The sequence below is a fragment of the Oncorhynchus gorbuscha genome, unplaced genomic scaffold, assembly GCF_021184085.1.
Source record: "Oncorhynchus gorbuscha isolate QuinsamMale2020 ecotype Even-year unplaced genomic scaffold, OgorEven_v1.0 Un_scaffold_1038, whole genome shotgun sequence".
NCBI classification, from domain to species: Eukaryota; Metazoa; Chordata; class Actinopteri; order Salmoniformes; family Salmonidae; genus Oncorhynchus; species Oncorhynchus gorbuscha.
Genome location: NW_025745944.1, coordinates 181,156 through 204,511, shown reverse-complemented (window position 1 = coordinate 204,511; position 23,356 = coordinate 181,156). Strand labels below are relative to the sequence as shown.

Sequence of the window (23,356 nt, the reverse complement as noted above, 5' to 3'; positions counted from 1 at the left end):
GTCTTCATACACACATCTACTATATACTGTACTATATGTCTGTACTACATCTACTATATACTGTACTATATGTCTTCATACACACATCTACTATATACTGTACTATATGTACTATATACTGTACTACTTCATCTACTATATACTGTACTATATGTCTTCATACACACACTATACTATATACTGTACTATATGTCTTCTATATACTGTACTACTATCTACTATATACTGTACTATATGTCTTCATACACACATCTACTATATACTGTACTATATGTCTTCATACACACATCTACTATATACTGTACTATATGTCTTCATACACACATCTACTATATACTGTACTATATGTCTTCATACACACATCTACTATATACTGTACTATATGTCTTCATACACACATCTACTATATGTCTTCATACACACATCTACTATATACTGTACTATATGTCTTCATACACACTACTATATACTGTACTATATGTCTTCATACACACATCTACTATATGTCTATATACTGTACTATATGTCTTCATACACACATCTACTATATACTGTACTATATGTCTTCATACACACATCTACTATATACTGTACTATATGTCTTCATACACACATCTACTATATACTGTACTATATGTCTTCATACACACATCTACTATATACTGTACTATATGTCTTCATACACACACCTACTATATACTGTACTATATGTCTTCATACACACATCTACTACTATATGTCTTCATACACATCTACTATATACTGTACTATATGTCTTCATACACACATCTACTATATACTGTACTATATGTCTTCATACACACATCTACTATATACTGTACTATATGTCTTCATACACACATCTACTATATACTGTACTATATGTCTTCATACTCTACTATATACTGTACTATATGTCTTCATACACACATCTACTATATACTGTACTATATGTCTTCATACACATCTACTATATACTGTACTATATGTCTTCATACACACATCTACTATATACTGTACTATATGTCTTCATACACACATCTACTATATACTGTACTATATGTCTTCATACACACATCTACTATATACTGTACTATATGTCTTCATACACACATCTACTATATACTGTACTATATGTCTTCATACACACATCTACTATATACTGTACTATATGTCTTCATACACACATCTACTATATCTTCATACACACATCTACTATATGCTGTACTATATGTCTTCATACACACATCTACTATATACTGTACTACTATCTACTATATACTGTACTATATGTCTTCATACACACATCTACTATATACTGTACTATATGTCTTCATACACACATCTACTATATAGTGTACTATATGTATGTTTTTATATAGATACACCTAAATGTCTTCATAAACATATCTACAATACATCTACTACAAATAGTATATACTTGTATTATACTGTACATCGTACTCAACATCTATTGTACTGTACATCCGTTTTGCCTCTGGGGGGTGCTCTTGAGCCAAAAGAGGTCGTTTAAATCAGGATTTCCCAACCATCTCCTTGGGCTCCCCAGACATTTCACATTTTCGTTTTAACCTTAAACTGGCACGCATGATTGAATTCGTCAACTAATCGTCAAGCCTTTGACTAATTGAACCAGGTGTGACAATTTAAGTTTAAAACAAAAATGTGAAACATCTGGGGAGCCCAAGGAGAGGTTTGGTAAACACTGCCTTAACTCAATGGACAGAAGTAGTCCAGGAATGACCTCATGCCCCTTTGTGTGTGCTCCAATACCTCCCCACACCCATGACTTAAAGCTGTTATTACTAGCCTACTAAGGGCTGTGTGGTTTAACAAGGAAGAAAATGTATTCATATAATACCATATGTGTATATGAAACATAGTCACCTCTCAAACCAAAATTTGAGTAAAAGTAAATAAATGCATTTTACACTCACGGTGTACCTTTAAGTGTATGTGTGTGTGTTGACTGTATGCCTGTATACACATGTAACTGTTGTCATGGAGTCAGCTCACAGGGATCCAAATAAAGATGAAGTCTTCTAAAATAAGTGAATGTTTTTTTGTTAATGATATCTTTTCTTACTTACAGTGTAGGAGTGACTTTTTATTTAACTAAGCATATAAAGTGTTCACTTCTATGAACTAAGTTTCCATGGTGATATTAGTTGGTCTTTGATAACAGAACACCCACATCAAGAGGCACAAAACCAGCTTTATACTCAGAAAACACCTTCAAAACAGTCATAAAAAAACAATTACAATCAATTTATTTTCATTATAATTCATGACTATAATTCAACTTTTTCAAAATCATTGATTGAATAAATTCCTTATAAAAAAAAACATCAAATGTAGGCCACTCAAAACACCTGAGCTAGGAACCATGACAACACAGCTGACTAACAATACAGTGATACTGTTGAAATACAAAGGCTGTGTCCCAGATGGCACCTTATTCCCTCTATAGTGCACTACTTTTGACCAGAGCCCTGTATGTGCCCTGTCAAAAGTGCCTGTGATGTACCTAACATCACATATGTTTCAGGTGTCTATACAGTATGTGTGAGTCCGAAATGGCACCCCATTCCCTATATAGTACACTACTTTTGGCCAGAGCCCTAATGGGCCCTGTTCAAAATGAGTGCACTATATAGTGAATAGCGTGCCATTTGGGCCATACGCCATGTGATCATGCACCGGAGGGAAACTAGTTTATATTTGAAGTGGAGTAAATTACTTCTTCCCTTTTCAGTTGTGTTATGAGAATCCTTCGAAACTGAATTCCTGTCCTCTCTCCATCCTCATTCCTTCTGTGTAAAATCCCCCTTTCTTCTCTTTCCTCCTGTACCGCTCTGTTTTATTCTCCTGTACCACTCTGTTTTATCCTCCTGTACCACTCTGTTTTTATCCTCCTGTACCACTCTGTTTTTATCCTCCTGTACTGCTCTGTTTTTATCCTCCTGTACTGCTCTGTTTTTATCCTCCTGTACCACTCTGTTTTATCCTCCTGTACCACTCTGTTTTATCCTCCTGTACCACTCTGTTTTTATCCTCCTGTACCACTCTGTTTTATCCTCCTGTTTTTTTATCCTCCTGTACCACTCTGTTTTATCCTCCTGTTTGTTTTATCCTCCTGTACCACTCTGTTTTATCCTCCTGTACCACTCTGTTTTATCCTCCTGTACCACTTTGTTTTATCCTCCTGTACCGCTCTGTTTTATCCTCCTGTACCGCTCTGTTTTATCCTCCTGTACCGCTCTGTTTTATCCTCCTGTACCGCTCTGTTTTATCCTCCTGTACCGCTCTGTTTTATCCTCCTGTACCGCTCTGTTTTATCCTCCTGTACCACTCTGTTTTATCCTCCTGTACCACTCTGTTTTATCCTCCTTACATTTGAGACACACCCGTTTTGTCTCTTCTTCTGATTCAACTCCTTTCCTTAATCTGCACTGATGTAAGAGAGCTGGACTGGGGAAAGTACCTAGAGGATACCTAGAGGATACCTAGAGGATACCTAGAGGACAGCTAGAGGACAGCTAGAGGATAGCTAGAGGACAGCTAGAGGATAGCTAGAGGATAGCTAGAGGACACCTAGAGGATACCTAGAGGACAGCTAGAGGACAGCTAAAGGATACCTAGAGGATAGCTAGAGGACAGCTAGAGGATACCTAGAGGACAGCTAGAGGACAGCTAGAGGATAACTAGAGGACAGCTAGAGGATAGCTAGAGGATACCTAGAGGACAGCTAGAGGACAGCTAGAGGATACCTAGAGGACAGCTAGAGGACAGCTAGAGGATACCTAGAGGATAGCTAGAGGATACCTAGAGGACAGCTAGAGGACAGCTAGAGGATAACTAGAGGACAGCTAGAGGATAGCTAGAGGACAGCTAGAGGATACCTAGAGGATACCTAGATGATACCTAGAGGATAGCTAGAGGACAGCTAGAGGATACCTGGAGGACAGCTAGAGGATAGCTAGAAGATACCTAGAGGATACCTAGAGGACAGCTAGAGGATAGCTAGAGGACAGCTAGAGGATAGCTAGAGGATAGCTAGAGGATAGCTAGAGGATAGCTAGAGGACAGCTAGAGGATACCTAGAGGATACCTAGAGGACAGCTAGAGGACAGCTAGAGGACAGCTAGAGGACAACTAGAGGATACCTAGAGGACAGCTAGAGGATACCTAGAGGACACCTAGAGGAAACCTAGAGGATACCTAGAGGATACCTAGAGGATACCTAGGGGACAGCTAGAGGATACCTAGAGGACAGCTAGAGGATACCTAGAGGACAGCTAGAGGATACCTAGAGGATACCTTTGAGGACAGCTAGAGGATACCTAGAGGACACCAAGAGGATAGCTAGAGGATACCAAGAGGATAGCTAGAGGACACCAAGAGGATACTTAGAGGATACCTAGAGGATAGCTAAAGGACTCGCTCTCTCCAACTATTTTTCGCTCTTTCACTCTTTCTCTATCCCTCTCTCTCCTCCCTTTCCCCTGCTTGCTCATAATCATCGTCTCTCCTCCTGCGGCGTCCCCTAGCCCCTCCTCTCCTCCCCCTGGTCGAATCAGAGCCCTGCGACCCTGCGTCTCCACCAAAGTCCTCCCTGATCACCTCCTCCTGCTGCTCTTCATCATCATCCTCATCACTCTCCTCCGAGTTCGACTCATCTGAGTTTTCCTCCTCCAAGTAACGATAACCTTTGACCTGAGGAGGAAGTGACACAGTCAACATTATATTACATTACAGACCAAACATGTCAATTGATGACTTTGTGTCATTATCGAAGACACATTGATATTGCTCTTTTAATTGTCTTTATTGCCAATGCCAAACCTTAAACAAAGACTGTTTCATTTCAGTGTTCTGTTTTGCTTGTCTTTATCGCATTACTAGTGAAGGTGATATTTGTACTTTTCTCTCCAGCCAAATGGTATTTAAAGAAAAAAAATGTAAAAACATAGCAAAAAATGAACAGATTGTGATAGGTTACCTTGTGTTTGGGGCGGGGAATGCGAGGCAGTCTGAAATGCATGTTCTTGGCCAGGCGTCGCTCCATCGTCCAATAGCAGAAGCACGCCAGCAGCAAGATGACCAATAGAATGGAGAGTTTAGCCTGAGGAGGAGGGACCAGGAATGAGAAAGGAGATAAGGAAAGGAGTGAAATAAGCACTTTAAATTAATCGTTTTTACACTTGTTCTAACACACGGACACACACAGGGACACACACGCATGAGGACACACACGGGGACACACACACGGGGACATGGGGACACACACACACGGGGACACACACGCATGAGGACACACACGCATGAGGACACACACGGGGACACACACGCATGAGGACACACACGGGGACACACACGCATGAGGACACACACGGGGACACACACGCATGAGGACACACACGGGGACACACACGGGGACACACACGAGGACACACACGGGGACACACACGCATGAGGACACACACGGGGACACACACGCATGAGGACACACACGGGGACACACACACGGGGACATGGGGACACACACACACACACACGGGGACACACACGCATGAGGACACACACGCATGAGGACACACACGGGGACACACACACGGGGACATGGGGACACACACGGGGACACACGGGGACACACACGCATGAGGACACACACGCATGAGGACACACACGGGGACACACACGCATGAGGACACACACACGAGGACACACACGGGGACACACACGCATGAGGACACACACGCATGAGGACACACACGCATGAGGACACACACGGGGACACACACAGGGACACACATGCATGAGGACACACACGCATGAGGACACACACGCATGAGGACACACACGGGGACACACACGCATGAGGACACACACGGGGACACACACACGGGGACATGGGGACACACACACGGGGACACACACATACACACACGCATGAGACACACACGGTAGACTATGAAGGGCGACACACACGCATGGGACACAACAGGGACACACACGCATGAGGACACATACCCAGGAGGACACACACGGAGAGAGACACACACGGGGACACACACGCATGAGGACACACACGGGGACACACACGCATGAGGACACACACACTAGGAAATAAAAGAGGACACACACTGCAGGGACACACATGCATGAGGACACACACATTCAATGAGGACACACACATTCCCTCATGAGGACACACCACAGGTAAGGACACAGGCATGAGGAGCACAGGGGACACAGAACAGCCAGGGGACATGGGGAGGACACGGGGACACAGCGCCCCCTAGGGGACACACACGCATGAGGACACACACGCATGAGGACAGGGACACGCATGAGGACACACAGGGGACATGGGGACACTGGAGTCAGTCATTCCAGACCCACCCGGGGACACACACCAGCATGGGAGGACACACAGCAGAAGACAGCAGGAAGACAAGGGGACACACAGGACAGAGGAGAGATACACAGCCTGAGGGACACACACAGGAGACACAGTGGCATGAGGACAGACACATAGACATCACAGGAGGACACAGACACGGGGACACACACGGGAGGGAAAGACATGAGGACACACAGAAAGGACACACACGCATGAGGAGACACACAACGAGGACACACAGAGGGAGACACACTGCAGGTGAGGACACACACACAAGAGGACAACACAGAATCCAGCTAGGACAGTTACTAATGAGGACACACACAGAGAAGGAGTCAGCAAGAGAAAGAGCACGAGCGAGAGAAAGAGCCAGAGAGAGAGAAAGAAAGAGTCACACGCAGAGAAGACACAGGGACGGGGACACACAGTCACGGGGACATGGAAGACACACACATAAGGGGACACACTCAGGTGGGGACACACAGATCGCATGAGGACTACAAAACACAGTGAACATGAGGAAAGCACAGCAATGGACACAATCAGAGGGTGTTGTATTGATTGTTGGGACATAACACACGAGGACATCATTTTACGGGGACACATGTGTCACTGTGTGAGGACTTACACACGATCATGAGGACAGGCACACCATGAGGACACACCACCTGGATGAGCAGCAGGGAGCATGGGAGGACTTCAGGACGGTCTTGGAAACCCTCGATCATACCACTGCCCTCCGACATGAGGACACACACGGGGACAAACCCACCAATCATACCACTGCCCTCCGCACCTGGGGACATGGGGACCCACCAATCATACCACTGGGACATGGGGACACACACAGGGACACACAAATACCCACAATGAGTCCAGTCCACAGGGGAGACTATTAAGATGGCATAGCCTGCCACCAGTGGTAGATGGTGTAGACAAAGTCCAGTCTCTCTTTATCTTCATACAACATACCCAGGAGAACTGACAGACACGAGAGTTTAGAGAGAGAGAAGTACAGAGAGAACAGACTACTGGTCAGTTGATGTGTTTAACCTTGTCCAGATAATAACAGACTACTGGTCAGGGCCACAGTGTTTAACATTGTCAGATAAAGTTATACTGTTACACTAGGAAATAAAACAGACTTGTGTGTGTGTGATCATAGTACTAAAACTCACTGCTGAGTCCAGTCTTATTCAATGCAGACCCCATTCCCACAGTGGGCGATCACCACCAGCAGGTAAGGCAGTTGATCAGGTGAGCGTGGAGATAATAACAGGGACCAGAACAGCAGGAACACCAGCAGAGGACCGTGGATCACAGCGCCCCTAGCAGAGAGACGTTCAGCGTGGCAGCCTGAGGAGGGACAGGGACAGGCAGGAGAACAGGGAGCAGGACAGACCATAGACCATCACCAGGAGATACAGCCACTCCAGACCCACCGTACACACACCATACGACTGGGAGGGGAGACATGAGGATAGATCAGAGGAAGACAAAGACAGGGAAAGTAGGAGAAAACAGGGGGTTGAACAGGACAGAGAGAGAGTTAGTGAACCTTGTGAGTGATAGTGAGTGAGTGAGTGAGTGAGTGAGTGAGTGAGTGAGCAAAAGAGAGTGAGCAAGCAAGAGAAAGAGCACGAGCGAGAAACAGAGCGAGAGAGAGAGAAAGAAAGAGCACGAGAGAGGATAGAGAGAGAGAGGAGAGATCGAGCATCATGAATATAGCTGCCCTCCAGCAGAATCTATGTCCACACTAGGTAAAGTGACACAGTAGGTGTGTTAACAGCTACATGGACAACATTCAGAATCCAGCTAGGACAGTTACTAAAGGACTTCCTGTAATGACTACCAGAGTGAGTCCCGTGACAGAGAAGAGTGAGTCCAGTCCACTGTAGATGAAGAAAGGGATGAGGAGTCTCAGCCTGTAGTCTCTCAGGTGTTTGAAGGGCAACTGGAAGATGTTCCCCCAGCCGATACTCCTCAGATCGATCTCCTCTGTGGGGCGGTACGCAGCCCCGCACACCGCCGGAACTATCGGTAAAACACAGTGAACGACTGTGGGAAAGCAAGCAATGGACTCTGGGTAATCTCAGAGGGTGTTGTATTGATTGTTGGGTGAAATAACGCTAGGTTGTTAGGATGATCATTTTAGGTATGCGTGTACACACGTGTCTTTGATGTGTGTGTGTGTGTGTGTGAGTAGTTACGATGATCATGGAGAGGAAGGCGGCCCCCATGAGAACACTCTCCACCTGGATGAGCAGCAGGGAGAGTAGGGGGTGCTTCAGGACGGTCTTGTTGAAACCCTCGATCATACCACTGCCCTCCGCACCTGGGGAGGGGGGAGTATTAAACCCACCAATCATACCACTGCCCTCCGCACCTGGGGGGGTGTATAACAGGGGGGTGTTATTAAACCCACCAATCATACCACTGCCCTCCGCACCTGGGGAGGGGGAGGAGTTATTAAAACCACTAACATTAACATTGTACACTTACTAACAGACTACTGGTCAGTTTACCGCAGTGTTTAACATTGAGTACAGATAATAACAGACTACTGGTCAGTTTACCACAGTGTTTAACATTGTACACTGATACTAACAGACTACTGGTCAGTTTAGCACAGTGTTTAACCTTGTACAGATAATAACAGACTACTGGTCAGTTTACCACAGTGTTTAACGTTGTACAGTGTGTGGTTGTATATACTAAGTAACTGAGTGGAGGAAGAGGCGATGGGTGTATATATATATATAACTCTGCAAACACCAGGCTGAGCTGAGAGACACAAAGACAGGCCAGACATCAGATGGGTGTATCCACATACACACACACACCATGAGTATGGGGGTGTATAACAGGGCACACACACACACACACATACACACATACAGTACACACACAGTATGGGGGTGTATACACACACACACATGGGTGTATACACACACATAGTATACCTGATGACACACACATAACACACACTACATGGGTGTAATGCTTAACCGATAGTATCACTCATGACTGACAAGTGACTACCAATGGCAACATACATGGAAGATGATGAAGAACACGGATTGGAAGATGATGACATGAGTATGGGGGTGTATAACAGGCCTATGATAGTTTCTTCTGTTCCTGAACGGGGGTGATAACCTCCTTATAGTTCACATACTCATAGTATACTGTTGTGCCATCCTGAGTGTGTGAGAGAGAGAGACAGAAACACAATAAAACACAGTGTGATTAACACTACGTAGCGAAATACAATAAAACACAGTGTGATTAACACTACGTAGAGAAACACAATAAAACACAGTGTGATTAACACTGATGAGATGAAACACAATAAAACACAGTGGGTGTATTAACACTATACCTGATGAGTAACACAATAAAACACAGTGATGATTAACACTATATATAGAGAAACACAATAAAACACAGTGTGATTAACAGGCCTATGATGAGAAACACAATAAAACACAGTGTGATTAAACACTATGATGGAGAAACACAATAAAACACAGTGTGATTAACACTACGATGGAGAAACACAATAAAACCTGACAGTGTGATTAATACTACGTGAGAGGGGTGTATAACAGGCCTAAACACAATAAACCTGACACAGTGTGATGATGGGTTAATATATATATATATAGATAAACACAATAAAACACAGTGGGGTGATTAACACCATATAGAGAAACACAGTATGGGGGACATACACACTGCAACCCGTATATATATATATATATATAGTATACCTGATGAGTATGGGGGTGTATAACAGGGCTATGATGGGTGTAACGAACTGCACATGTATTCTGGTCTGTGTGACGTTGATGTGTGTATATTCTCCACTTCCTAACCTTGTGATGGGGGTGTTCCCTATGAACGATATATATAGTATACCTGATGAATGGGGGTGTATAATGGCCTATGATGGGTGTATAGGGTATAGTATATAGTATACCAGATGAGTATGGGGGTGTATAACAGGGCTATGAGAGGGTAATATATATATATATAGTATACCTGAAATGGGGGTGTATCAGGCCATTGGGTGTATATAGAAACCTATATATAGAGAGAGAGTATGGGGGTGTATAACAGAGAGAGAGTATGATGATATATATATATAGAGTATACCTGATGAGTATGGGGGTGTATAACAGGGCTATGATGGGTGTATATAGATATATATATATATATATATAACAGGGCTATGATGGGTGTATACCTAGTATACCTGATGAGTATGGGGGTGTATAACAGGGCTATGATGGGTGTATATATATATATATAGTATACCTGATGAGTATGGGGGTGTATAACAGGCCTATGATGGGTGTATATATATATAGTATACCTGATGAGTATGGGGGTGTATAACAGGGCTATGATGGGTGTATGTGATGGGGGTGTATATATATATATAGTATACCTGATGAGTATGGGGGGTGTATAACATGCCTATGTCCTCCAGACCCATGATGGGTGTATATATATATAGTATACCTGATGAGTATGGGGGTGTATAACATCTATGAGTGGATATATATATATATAGTATGCCTGATGAGTATGGGGGTGTATAACAGGCCTATGATGGGTGTATATATATATATATAGTATACCTGATGAGTATGAACACATAACAGGGATGGGTGTATATAAATACATATAACAGGCCTATGATGGGTGTATATATATATATATAGTATACCTGATGAGTATGGGGGTGTATAACAGGACGATGGGTGTATATATATATATAGTATACCTGATGAGTATGGGGGTGTATAACAGGGCTATGATGGGTGTATATATATATATACATGAGTATGGGGGTGTATAACAGGCCTATGATGGGTGTATATATATATATATATAGTATACCTGATGAGTATGGGGGTGTATAACAGGGCTATGATGGGTGTAACGTTGATCCCCATCAGCATCTTCTTGTCGATGTCCTCCAGACCCAGGTTACCATACTTCACCTCCCTGTACGTCTCATCATAGTGGAGGATCAGCTGCATCTGCAACAGGCCTGCAGACACACACACACATCTGACTGAACACATGACTGAACACATGACACACACAAAACATGCACAAAATCGGACGGACGGACGGACGGACGAGGGGGACGGACGGGGGACAGACGGACAGACAGACAGACAGACAGACAGACAGACAGACAGACAGACAGACAGACAGACAGACAGACAGACAGACAGACAGACAGACAGGTGTTACCCATGTAGACGCTGTATATGATCATGCCCCCGACGCTGGCCCCCAGGACGTTCTTCACCACTCCCAGCTTCTTCCTCCTGTAATACTTCTTCTCCTCCTCTTCCTCATCGTACTCCGGCTGGGGGCCCAGGAACTCCTCCATCTGGGGAAGGGGTGAAGAGAGAGAGACAGAGAGGTGAAGGGAGGGGGAGAGGGGGGACAGGGGAGGGGAGAGAGAGAGAGAGAGAGAGAGAGAGAGAGAGAGAGAGAGAGAGAGAGAGAGATGTGAAGGGAGGGGGTGAGGGGGACAGAGGAGGGGGAGGGAGGGAGAGAGAGAGAGGTGAAGGGAGGGAGAGAGAGAGAGAGAGAGATGAAGGGAGGAGGAGAGGGGGGACAGGGGAGGGGGAGGGAGAGAGGTGAAGGGAGGGGGAGAGGGAAAGAGAGACAGGTAAAGGGGAGAGGGGGAACAGGGGAGGGAAGAGGGAGAGAGGTGAAGGGAGGGGGAACAGGGAAGGGGAGGGGGAGAGGTGAAGGGAGGGGGAGAGAGGTGAAGGGAGGGGAGAGAGGAAGGGAGGGGAGAGAGAGGTGAAGGGGGAGAGAGGTGAAGGGAGGGGGAGAGAGAGAGGTGAAGGGAGGGGGAGAGAGAGGTGAAGGGGGGAGAGAGAGAGGTGAAGGGGGGGAGAGAGAGGGTGAAGGGAGGGGAGAGAGAGAGGTGAAGGGAGGGGAGAGAGAGAGGTGAAGGGAGGGGGAGAGAGAGAGGTGAAGGGAGGGGGAGAGAGAGGGTGAAGGGAGGGGAGAGAGGGTGAGGGAGGGGGAGAGAGAGGTGAGGGAGGGGGAGAGAGAGAGGTGAAGGGAGGGGAGAGAGAGAGAGGTGAAGGGAGGGGAGAGAGAGAGGTGAAGGGAGGGAGAGAGGTGAAGGGAGGGAGGGAGAGAGAGGGGAGGAGAGAAGGGGAGGGGGAGAGAGAGAGAAGGGAGGGGGAGAGAGAGAGGTGAAGGGAGGGGAGAGAGAAAGGTGAAGGGAGGGGGGAGGGAGAGAGAGGTGAAGGGAGGGGGAGAGAGAGGTGAAGGGAGGGGGAGAGAGAGGTGAAGGGAGGGGGAGAGAGAAAGGTGAAGGGAGGGGGAGAGAGAGAGGTGAAGGGAGGGAAATACAGGGTTGTTAGTGTTGTAGTTTTTTTTATAATTTCAGAGAATAACTAAAAAGACAAGAGAGCACACTGGCATAACAAACAAAGAAAGTGTGGAATGCTCCTTAAAAATCGCAGGATATTGCATTGTAAACATCGGTAGCAAAGTTGAAAAAACATTGTATTTTCATGGGTTTTTTTCACACACCTGTCCTTGAATATTCCCCTGAGGACCGTCGGGTAACAGGTCGTCAATGTTAATGTCGCCATTAGGGGGCACAACAGGCGACTCCGCCACAGCCTCACGGTACACGTTCTCTTCCGCGTCGGCCTCCGCCATCTGTCGGACGATACAGAGAACAGCAGTAAGCACATGAAGATTTAATTTCTTTTCACACTTCAATGAAAATAGACTACTAATGAAGTGCGGTGTAATAAACGTTTTAAAATGACGTTTTAACCATGGGGTGAATATGGTTGAGTTGAGCACAGTGGCTTGCTGCTTCATGATCAATCATTCAAAGACCAAAGAAATACAACTATTATTCCATTATCAAAGAATACACATACGTTGATAATTAGATTGCATTAAAACGTTTTGACTTCTAAAACAGTGTGACCAAAAAGGACACCATTTTAAATAGTGACCATCTACAATGGCGGACAATACTTCTAACTTGAATATATAAATATTTATGAAAACAAACCTTTAAATCAATGTCGTATAAAATACACGAGTGCGCGATTCAATACATGCAGATGCAATACACTCACCATTATTATGTCAGGATCGGCGTTGTTCTGTTGTATTGTCATGTGCACGAATAAAACTGCGTATTCTTTCTTGGTACCCCCGTCTCGTACTACTGTACTTGCGCTTCTCCTTTCTCGTGTTAAAGAACAGATCCCAAATTAAAACTTTCATTAGGGAAACGAAACTCCGCTGTGCTCACTTCCTCTTTTTAACCCTATCCATGTTCGTCTTAAAGCTACAGAGCATTTTTAGTTTCACGTTGTATTAGATTGTCTTAAAGCTACAGAATATATTTCGTTTTAAGTTGTATTAGTTATATGTACGCGATACGCATGGTATACATCGGCCTACGAAATGTTGGTTCCATCTCGAAAAAGCAACGTGCAGTGCATTGACTGCTCTTGTGTGTTGTAAAGCCAATATGACCCTTGAAATTGACAGTTGATTTTATTTGCAATGGGAGGGTGGTTTCAAGAAACTGAGGGAAACGTCATACAAGTCTACTAGTAAACATGTTTGAGATTGAACACCTTATTTCCTGCAATGTTTAACATTGAATAAGGCTAATACATCCCAAACGGCACCCTATTCCCTATATAGTGCACTACTTCTGACCATGGACCAGTGTGCTCTGGTCAAAATTAGTGCACTACATAGGAAAAAGGGTGCCATTTGGAACATAATAATAAGTACAAGTGTTATTGTATTACTGTGAAGAAAATACAGTGTAGAACGTATAACTAAAAACTAAGATATATACTCTAACAATATTTATTCAGATTTAAAACAAAAACGTTTTTTTAAATGTCACAAAAGAAAACTTTGTACAACATTAGAACAGTTTCAACATGAAGAAAATACAAAGCCAATGAACAAACTGAGACTGATCAAAATGTAAAGAAATGACAGGCATGGTCCTCGTATTGACTACAGCAGTGTCTCCATCTATTCCTACGGGACAAGGGCCTGTACTCATAAAGCCTAGATCAGCACTCCTACTCTGAGACACTGATACAAGCCCAACAGGTGTCCTTCATCAGTTGAGACAGGTGTATTAGTCCATGGCTAGAGCAGATAGGAGCATCTCCCAGGGTCCCCCTAAGGAATGGCTTGAAGAATACTGCACTATGGAACAATGAAAGCATTTTGTCAAACATTATTGGGGGATTTCTCAATTCGTCATCACTTCTGACACGCCCACATAACTAAAAAGGGCTACACACACAATGCTGAGAGAGCACTGATTGGCTGAACAGATAATAGTTAACTATGCACATTAGTGTCTTTGCTGTGGTAAAAAAAAAAAAAGATCTTGGCTCAAAACACAAGTGCAACCACTGTTCACGCAAAACAGGCTTCATCCATCCCAATCCACACCATAATCACAAACCTTCCTTCCAAGCATCTTGCTCTTTAAACACACCCAACCCACTCTGGACGGCAACTCCATCCCCTCCATAAGAGCCATACGTTTATTAAACCCCATCGCTCCATCCCACCCTATCACTCCCTCTATCCCCCGCACCGAAAGCATGGTAACCCTAGCACTAACCCACCCCCATCCCTCCCTAAAAATATATATATATTATTGTCCAATAGCGTTCTTCCTCATCATCTCCTCGTCCTGAACTGAGAGCTCGGTGAGCTTGCGGCCCAGCCTCTCGTGTAGATCCAGGTACTTGGCCACACAGCGGTCCAGACAGACCGCCTCCCCTTTAGACAGCTCTGCCTCCTTGTAGTGGGGGGGCACGCACTTCCTGTGGCACGCGTTGGTCATCCTGCGAGGAGGAAGATGGAGAGAAAGAAGAGGGCGTTAAGACCTTGTAGATTACGATAAAGATGAGGGCTGTATATCTCAAGCTTTCCTTTTTTCCTTGTCAAAACCTCAGAAGGCAAGAGAGGAGAGAGGAATGTCAGGAAAGCATTGGGATGAGCTCTCCTCCAGTGCTCTCCTCGCTTCCCTCTGATGTTTTGAGAAAGAGAGGAGACAGGATGCAAGAAATCAAAATCTCCATGTATGTGCAAGGTCATAGAACTCTTCATTCTGGTTGTTATGAAAAGTCAATGTGTGCACTCCTAGCTGGCAATATAACTAGCTAACTAAATCAGTTCCATTTGAATGAGCTCTAAATAACATGACTTAGTTAGCTAACTAACTAGGGATGGTCTTGCCTTTGATTTTGCTTTTGCATGTGCAGCAATGTAGTCGAGTGTGTGCGTTATACAATAGTACTCTATTCTAAATCGATTGATTCGGTCTGACGTTCAGTAGCACGACAGCTAGCTAACGCTATAAAGCTAGATAGCTAGCCGGAGAATCCATCTAACATGATGTTTTTAACTCACCACCAAAAAGCTAAATACGACAAGTCAAAATTAGCTAGCAAGCTACATGCAAATGCAGCGTGTTACACTGTAATTAGCACATTCTAGCATTTCAGTGGAGAAAGGACGTCAACTGGCTAGCTAACATTCCATTGCTAGTTAGCCGTTCTTACCGATTGTACATATCAGCCATCATTTCCACTTCTAGTTCCGCCGCCAGTTGCTGTGCTTTCTCTGGGTCCATGTCTGCGTTGTGTCCGCTCCAGACCGTACTCTCTCCAAAATAGAACCGTCCAAACGACCACTCTCAGCGGCCAACAAACACACCCGACCACCGGCTTATTTAACCTTCAGATTGAGGAAAACACGTGTGTTGTTCCTTCGCTCTCAAGAACCACTTCCGCTGTCAATAAAGTTGCGCATTCAAACAGCTGTCAAATCAATGGGACAGTTTTTAATATTTTTCCAATGCATCCTTGATCCTTCACTTTTACCTCATGATTGACACAATAAATCTGATAAGAAAAAATTGCTCAACTTATCCTGTGCCATGTTCAGCGAGCACATTTTCAAGGGAGGTAGAAAGTAAGGATGCATTGTTAAAGTAATGGGACTAGGCCTCCGAGACAGCATGTGACAGTCCATTCTCATTATGGCCCCAACAGAACATAAAACAAACAAATTTTTGTTTGAACAAGAGTGGTTTGACTGGGAGACTAGAACATTGGAATGGAATGTGAGCAAACATTGAACATGAGTATATATATTTATGTTGAGTGTAGAATAGGGCTGTTGTGAAACTAAGTTAAATGTTTACTTCAATAGCTAGGTTTAAGCAAATACAAAATGACCGTGCTTGAGATGACAAATCTATTGGACAGCTGTGGTCAAGAAAGCCATTTTATTACAACACAATTATTATATTTAAATGACAGGCCTTCTTTCTAATTTACAAATTTATACAAACAATGAAGCTACAAATAAAGAACTTGTCAAAAGTGGCAGATGTAAACATATTTAAGTGCTTCTGATTGGACACTGACTGATTCTGAAGGTATCAAAAGAACCAGCATGAACACCAGGGTCCAGTATTCACCAGCGTCTCAGAGTAGGCCCTGTTACTCATTATGACTTGAAAGGAAAAACTGATCCTAGATCTGCACTCGTACTCTGAGAAGCTGTCAATACAGGCCCTGAAATGTAACAAAAGAGTAGCTGCGTTTGCCGAGTCTCTAGTCTAGGGCTCATAAGGCATTCTGCTGAAGAACAGTACAACAAAAACAACAACAAAATCACAATCAACAAAGGTTGTTTCTTTTATATAGCAAGACCCTCATTTAGTGAGTTAGTCTCATCAAGTCAGTGTGGAAGGTTGGGGCTGCTCCGATAGTTAACAGTGTGGAGAGGAGGAGCAGGGAGGTTGCATAGGAACGGTAGCCTTTCTTCTCAAGAACACACTGTTTAGAATCTGTTGCAAATAACAAACATTTCCAATGAAGAACATACATGCAACGCTAGCCTTTCTGTTGAAGAATACACACTTGCGTTCTCCAATGGCAACATTGTATTATTTTTTTATTTTTTACTGGATTCTAAATGAACACGTCCCTAAGAGTACACCATCCCACTTACTCAGTCCGTTTCCTCTCCCATCACGTCTATCTCGTCTTCCTCGGTCAGTTCTGTGACGCCTTGCTCAAGTCCCGCTCCCCACACTCTTGGTCGCACATCCGGCGACCACTCAAGAACGTCCACCTCCACGTCCTCTTCCTCCTCTGGCTCCCAACTTCCTGTTGACCCCGTGGTAAGCCTTCGTGATGTCAGCGTGAAAGGCTCTGCCTCCAGAGGGGTCGGAATACTCACGTCGGCCATCTCGGGGGCAGCGGTCGCCATTTTGATTTTCTGAGGGAGGTGGATGTGGGTGATGCCTCTGAAGCTGGCCATGGTGGAACTCACTTGGTCCACTTCTCTGGCACCGGGACCCTCTTGCCAAGCTACGAATGAAGAAACCCATCGTAAACATTTGAAAGAGGTAACATAATTGAGAGTATTTAAGCTCAAACTAGATAAAAATATGAAAAGCAACTGCCAGTAGCGATCTACTACTACACTGAGTGTACAAAACTTTAGGAACACCCGCTCTTTCCATGACAGACTGACCAGGTGAATCCAGGTGAAAGCTATGATCCCTTATTGATGTCACCTATTAAATCCACTTCAAAATGTCCCTCAAAATTGAAAAATAATTCAGGTTCAAATGGATTTACCTGCATCAGGATACATCGTTGGACCCATCTCCTCTACATCTATCTCCTCCTCTTCCCCACTCACTTCCTCAGCCCCGGCGTAGCCCAACGTCTGCTGGACCTCATCAACCACATCCAACTCCTCGCTGGAGATCTCCATCTCCAAATATCCATCCTCCATTTTCTCCTCCACCTCTTGGATGATGACACTTCTATACGCCTCCACCACGGATCCTTTTCCCTTTTCGGTCTTCTGGTTTGTCTCTGTAGACAAGTCTGTTTCCCTCTCTCTGTTCTCCTTGGAAACCAGATCTCTTCCTTCCTCGTTGCCTTTGTCGCTCCGATGAGGATCCACCATGTCCTTTGTCCTTGATAAGGTAGCCAGCTCCTCTCGGAGTTTGAAAAAGTCTCCTGACGCATCCACGTTTTTCCCGTCTAAAACGTTTCCTGTGTTCTCAAAATGTTCTCTATCCTCAACGTTTTCTCTTTCAGTCTCTTTGTAGATGAGATCTTGATACTCTGTCTCCTGTCCACAAGTGCTGCTGTTGTGTCCTCCATCTTTTTCCTCTGGATGGTCGCTCTCTGTTCGGTTGGTCTGATCGTCATTATCAACGGTTGGTCTAATGGCCGACTCTCTTTCTAGAGGCTGGGAAGAACTTGTGTTTTTGTTCATCAGTCTTGATTCATTTTGACCGTTGTCACTTTCGTTGGGTTTCAATAATTTTCTTTGACTTTGTTTCTGATCTTCAGTTTCACTTTCTTTTGTCTGCTTGCTTTTGGTGGACTTCCTTGTGTTTTGGTGCCTGTGCTTCAGGAGTTCTTGGAACTTCTTGAGACACACAGTGGGTGCCCGACCCTCGGAGGGGGTCCGCTTGACAGCAGGGGGTCTCAATGGGTCTCTGTCTGATTCAGTCTCTCCAGATCGTTTTGGACTGGAGTTCTGTGGCTGACCAGACGGCTGGGGTTGCAGAATGGTTCCGGTTCCAATCCCTGAACAGTTGGAAGGAACCTGCTCTTCATGGGTACTGGGGGAAGTGGTCTGCGAGCTAGGCTTTTGAGCAACTGTTTTAGATTTAGACACGGGTAGTCTCTGGAACAACTCTGCTCTCTCTCCTTTGCCATGTCCCTCCCTGATCCTCACCCTTTTACTGCACTTCTTTCGCTTGTCGTCCTTTCCCTGTGGTTCCCCTCCTCTGTTCTCCTTTACCTGTGGGTCTCCTCCTCCTTTCTCCTTTCCCTGAGGTTCTCCTCCTCCTTTCTCCTTTACCTGTGGTTCCCCTCCTCTGCTCTCCTTTACCTGTGGGTCTCCTCCTCCTTTCTCCTTTCCCTGAGGTTCTCCTCCTCCTTTCTCCTTTACCTGTGGTTCCCCTCCTCTGCTCTCCTTTACCTGTGGTTCTCCTCCTCCTTTCTCCTTTCCCTGAGGTTCTCCTCCTCCTTTCTCCTTTACCTGTGGTTCCCCTCCTCCTTTCTCCTTTCCCTGCGGTTCTCTTCCATTTTTCCTTCTCTGAGGTTCTCTTTTCGTTCTATGCGGTTCTCCTTCTCTTTTCTTTCTCTGCGGTTCTCCTCCTTTCTTTCCCTGCAGTTCTCCTCCTCCTCCTCCTCTTTTCTTTCCCCGCGGTTCTCCTTCTCCTCCTCTTTCCTTTCCCTGCGGTTCTCCTCTTTCCTTTCCCCGCGGTTCTCCTCTTTCCTTTCCCTGCGGTTCTCCTCCTTCTCCTCCTCTTTCCTTTCCCCGCGGTTCTCCTTCTCCTCCTCTTTCCTTTCCCCGCGGTTCTCCTCCTTCTCCTCCTCTTTCCTTTCCCCGCGGTTCTCCTCCTTCTCCTCCTCTTTCCTTTCCCCGCGGTTCTCCTCTTTCCTTTCCCCGCGGTTCTCCTCTTTCCTTTCCCCGCGGTTCTCCTCCTTCTCCTCCCTTTCCCCGCGGTTCTCCTCTTTCCTTTCCCCGCGGTTCTCCTCTTTCCTTTCCCTGCGGTTCTCCTCCTTCTCCTCCTCTTTCCTTTCCCCGCGGTTCTCCTCTTTCCTTTCCCTGCGGTTCTCCTCGTTCCTTTCCCTGCGGTTCTCCTTCTCCTCCTCTTTCCTTTCCCCGCGGTTCTCCTCTTTCCTTTCCCTGCGGTTCTCCTTCTCCTCCTCTTTCCTTTCCCTGCGGTTCTCCTCTTTCCTTTCCCTGCGGTTCTCCTTCTCCTCCTCTTTCCTTTCCCCGCGGTTCTCCTCTTTCCTTTCCCTGCGGTTCTCCTTCTCCTCCTCTTTCCTTTCCCCGCGGTTCTCCTCTTTCTTTTCCCTGCGGTTCTCCTTCTCCTCCTCTTTCCTTTCCCCGCGGTTCTCCTCTTTCCTTTCCCCGCGGTTCTCCTCTTTCCTTTCCCCGCGGTTCTCCTCTTTCCTTTCCCTGCGGTTCTCCTTCTCTTTCCTTTTTGTGCTCTACAGCTTCCATGTCCTGGATGCCCGTTGTCATGGCACTGGTGGGGAATAAACCACCAGCCTGGGAAACCTGTTTTTTTCCTGGTCGTATCTTACGGGGGGGTCTACCACGTTTCCGTTTCGGGGGTGGTGTTGGTGGGATTTGGAGCAGTCCAACTGCTTTGGCCAGAGCTTGAAACCCGGAGAAGGAGGGACTGGGAGTTTCAGAAGACATGTTGGACTGCTTGTCTTCTTGGTGAAGTTTTACTGGGGAGCAGCTCCCGGTTGCGGTCCAAACGTTAGGAGGGCGTTTCACATCTCGATCCCTGGCTCGGAGCACCCTTACTGGGTTCCCCGTTTCCCTTCCTTCTGGAGGTGGGTTGGCTTCCTCCCTAAGGCTGGACAAAGACTTTGTGGAGGTGTTGGAAAGGTACCGTCCTAATCTTTCTCTCGCTAAGACATTGTTGGTTGACAGACTGACAGAGCAGAGGCTTATTTTCACTTGTCCGTTCTCAGTCTTCGTTCTGTCGTTGAGTTTCACCCTTTCAGTCCTCACTAAAGGACTATCTTCTATCTTTGTAGAGACGTTGCGTTTACTCTTTTTCAGAGGAGGCTCTGGGGTCTCACTGTCCTCTGATTGTTCCTGCTCCGCTTTCAAACCCTCTGTTCTCCTCACACGGATTCTCTTCCTGTGTTGACTCCAGGTTTCATCCTCCTGTCTCCTCTCTGTCTTTGCTTTTGGTGTCTCAGTCCTTCGCCCCTGCTCCGGCTCCAAACCCTCCTTTCTCCTCACACGGATTCTCTTCCTGTTACTGTGGGGCTTCCAGGTTTCATCACCCTCTCTTATCTTCGCCTTTGCTTTCTCAAGCCTTCGCCCCGTAGTGGTGGTCGCGACCTTCATCCTTTTCTCCTCGTCCTCTTTTCCGGTCAGTCTTGCGTTGTTGCTAATGCTAGCCTTGTATTGACCATCAGTCATCTGCTCGGAGTTGTTGCTAATGCTAGCCTTGTATTGACCATCAGTCATCTGCTCGAAGTTGTTGCTAATGCTAGCCTTGTATTGACCATCAGTCATCTGCTCGGAGTTGTTGCTAATGCTAGCCTTGTATTGACCATCAGTCATCTGCTCGGAGTTGTTGCTAATGCTAGCCTTGTATTGACCATCAGTCATCTGCTCGGAGTTGTTGCTAATGCTAGCCTTGTATTGACCATCAGTCATCTGCTCGGAGTTGTTGCTAATGCTAGCCTTGTATTGACCATCAGTCATCTGCTCGGAGTTGTTGCTAATGCTAGCCTTGTATTGACCATCAGTCATCTGCTCGGAGTTGTTGCTAATGCTAGCCTTGTATTGACCATCAGTCATCTGCTCGGAGTTGTTGCTAATGCTAGCCTTGTATTGACCATCAGTCATCTGCTCGGAGTTGTTGCTAATGCTAGCCTTGTATTGACCATCAGTCATCTGCTCGGAGTTGTTGTTGGATTCCCACGGCAGACCAAGGCATTTTTTAGATTCACACAGATTTCCTGGGGAGCGTGGAGAGTGGATCATGGAGCTCAGTGGAAACTGTAGTCTTCTCGGAGTGCAGCAGAGCCAAGGTGGTAGCTTTGACAGCTGAGGGATTCTATGGAATGGAGTTACAGGATGCCGGAATGGGGATTTAAGGAAGGGTTTCGCCGGAGATGGTGAGGGTAAGGGTTTCGGTGAATTTAAAGGTGAGAGACATTTTGGCAGGCGTAGCTCTTCCCAATGTGGAGGAGGAGATTGGGAAGGCTGGGTTTCACTTCCTGGAGACAGCAGTGAAAGGAGTTCTGGGAAATGTAGTCCTTTCCAGGGAGAGGCATCTGGTGGGCATGCTGGATGTTGTGGTTCAGAAGCATCAGTTTCAGAGGGGGGTAGGAAACCGGGGGTGACCGAAGGTTCCTCTTCTTGTGGAACTTCCTGATTCGTAGTGGCCTGACTCGGACTCTGACTTGGAATGGCCTCTCTATTCATATGACTTGGGATGGTCCCTCTATTCACTTGACTCGGAGTAGTGTCTCCATTCACATGACTTGGAGTAGTGTCTCCATTGGACGACAGACAATCCGCAGAGGACAGATTACAAACATGGTCTCTGTATGTCGACGGAACGCCTGTCTGGGAAGAACCCTTCCAGAACCCTGGATCTCGGTCCTCTTCCCCTGCGTAAAGTAGAGAGGCCTGGCTCTGAGGAAGGGACTGGTGGGGACGCCTTGGTGAAGAGCCTGAGTGGACTGGCATGATGCTGCTGCTGCCACCACATCCAAACACCAGGCTCTTGGAGTTCCGGTTCTGGAGTTCCTGGTTTTGAGAGTTCTGGTGGTTCTTGGCGTTCTCAGAAGAGCACTGGACACCTGAACAATAGGAGGCCCAGTCAGAGGAGTAATCATTACAGGAGAAGTGGGGGTGAGGATGAGAGAGGGGGGTGGAGGGGTGATAGGTGGAACATTGGTGAGGGGTCAGAGGTTGTGGGTCCAGGTAAAGGTCAGGGGTGACTGTGCAGGAGGTTGTCGTGGTGACGAAATGGGAGGAGGTGATGGAGTGGAAGGCTTGAGAGAGAAAGACAGAGATAGAGGTCAGCCTGGTGGTAGCTAAGTGTGGGTGCTAATATCAATCTATTGTAATGGATGACACGTGAGATAAGTGCAAGCAATGCTGTGAGTAATTGAGGAAGGGCAAGCATTTAAAATGTACATGACTTATCATACATAGACTAAGTCAGTGTTTCTCAACTCTGGTCCTACAGTACCCCCAACAGCCCAACTCTGGTCCTCCAGTACCCCCAACAGCCCAACTCTGGTCCTCCAGTCCCCCCAACAGCCCAAC

At 45.9% G+C, this 23,356-nt stretch overlaps 3 protein-coding genes across 6 annotated transcripts in view; all 3 read right to left on the bottom strand.

Annotated features, from left to right (window-relative positions):
- unc93b1 (unc-93 homolog B1, TLR signaling regulator) overlaps positions 1 to 13,778 on the bottom strand; it is a 21,558-nt gene extending 7,780 nt beyond the window's left edge. For 3 of the 4 annotated variants that reach the window (XR_006836190.1, XR_006836191.1, XM_046336411.1), the window contains exons 1-4: positions 13,576 to 13,778; positions 13,010 to 13,141; positions 11,699 to 11,840; positions 11,336 to 11,489 (exon numbers count right to left, since the gene is read on the bottom strand). Coding sequence is in view for 2 of the 4 variants with exons in the window: in XM_046336411.1 (XP_046192367.1) it covers positions 11,336 to 11,489; positions 11,699 to 11,840; positions 13,010 to 13,141; positions 13,576 to 13,617 (470 nt within the window). In the remaining 2 variants the exon portion in view is untranslated. Of the gene's footprint in view, positions 1 to 11,335; positions 11,490 to 11,698; positions 11,841 to 13,009; positions 13,142 to 13,508 lie in introns of all 4 variants that reach the window. The other variant, XM_046336412.1, reaches the window with a different exon arrangement.
- Positions 13,779 to 14,310: 532 nt separating this feature from the next.
- On the bottom strand, positions 14,311 to 16,281 carry timm10 (translocase of inner mitochondrial membrane 10 homolog (yeast)). The gene is made up of 2 exons (XM_046336415.1): positions 16,054 to 16,281; positions 14,311 to 15,333 (listed from the first exon to the last, which is right to left on the bottom strand). The coding sequence occupies exons 1-2, from the start codon at positions 16,122 to 16,124 to the stop codon at positions 15,141 to 15,143; spliced, it is 264 nt and encodes an 87-aa protein (XP_046192371.1). The 5' UTR covers positions 16,125 to 16,281; the 3' UTR covers positions 14,311 to 15,140.
- A 486-nt stretch (positions 16,282 to 16,767) lies between these two features.
- LOC124021085 lies at positions 16,768 to 19,424 on the bottom strand. Its single transcript, XM_046336414.1, has 2 exons — positions 18,148 to 19,424; positions 16,768 to 17,874 (listed from the first exon to the last, which is right to left on the bottom strand). Exons 1-2 carry the CDS (start codon positions 18,797 to 18,799, stop codon positions 17,513 to 17,515), a joined length of 1,014 nt encoding a protein of 337 aa, XP_046192370.1. The 5' UTR covers positions 18,800 to 19,424; the 3' UTR covers positions 16,768 to 17,512.
- Between the last annotated feature and the right edge of the window lie 3,932 nt (positions 19,425 to 23,356).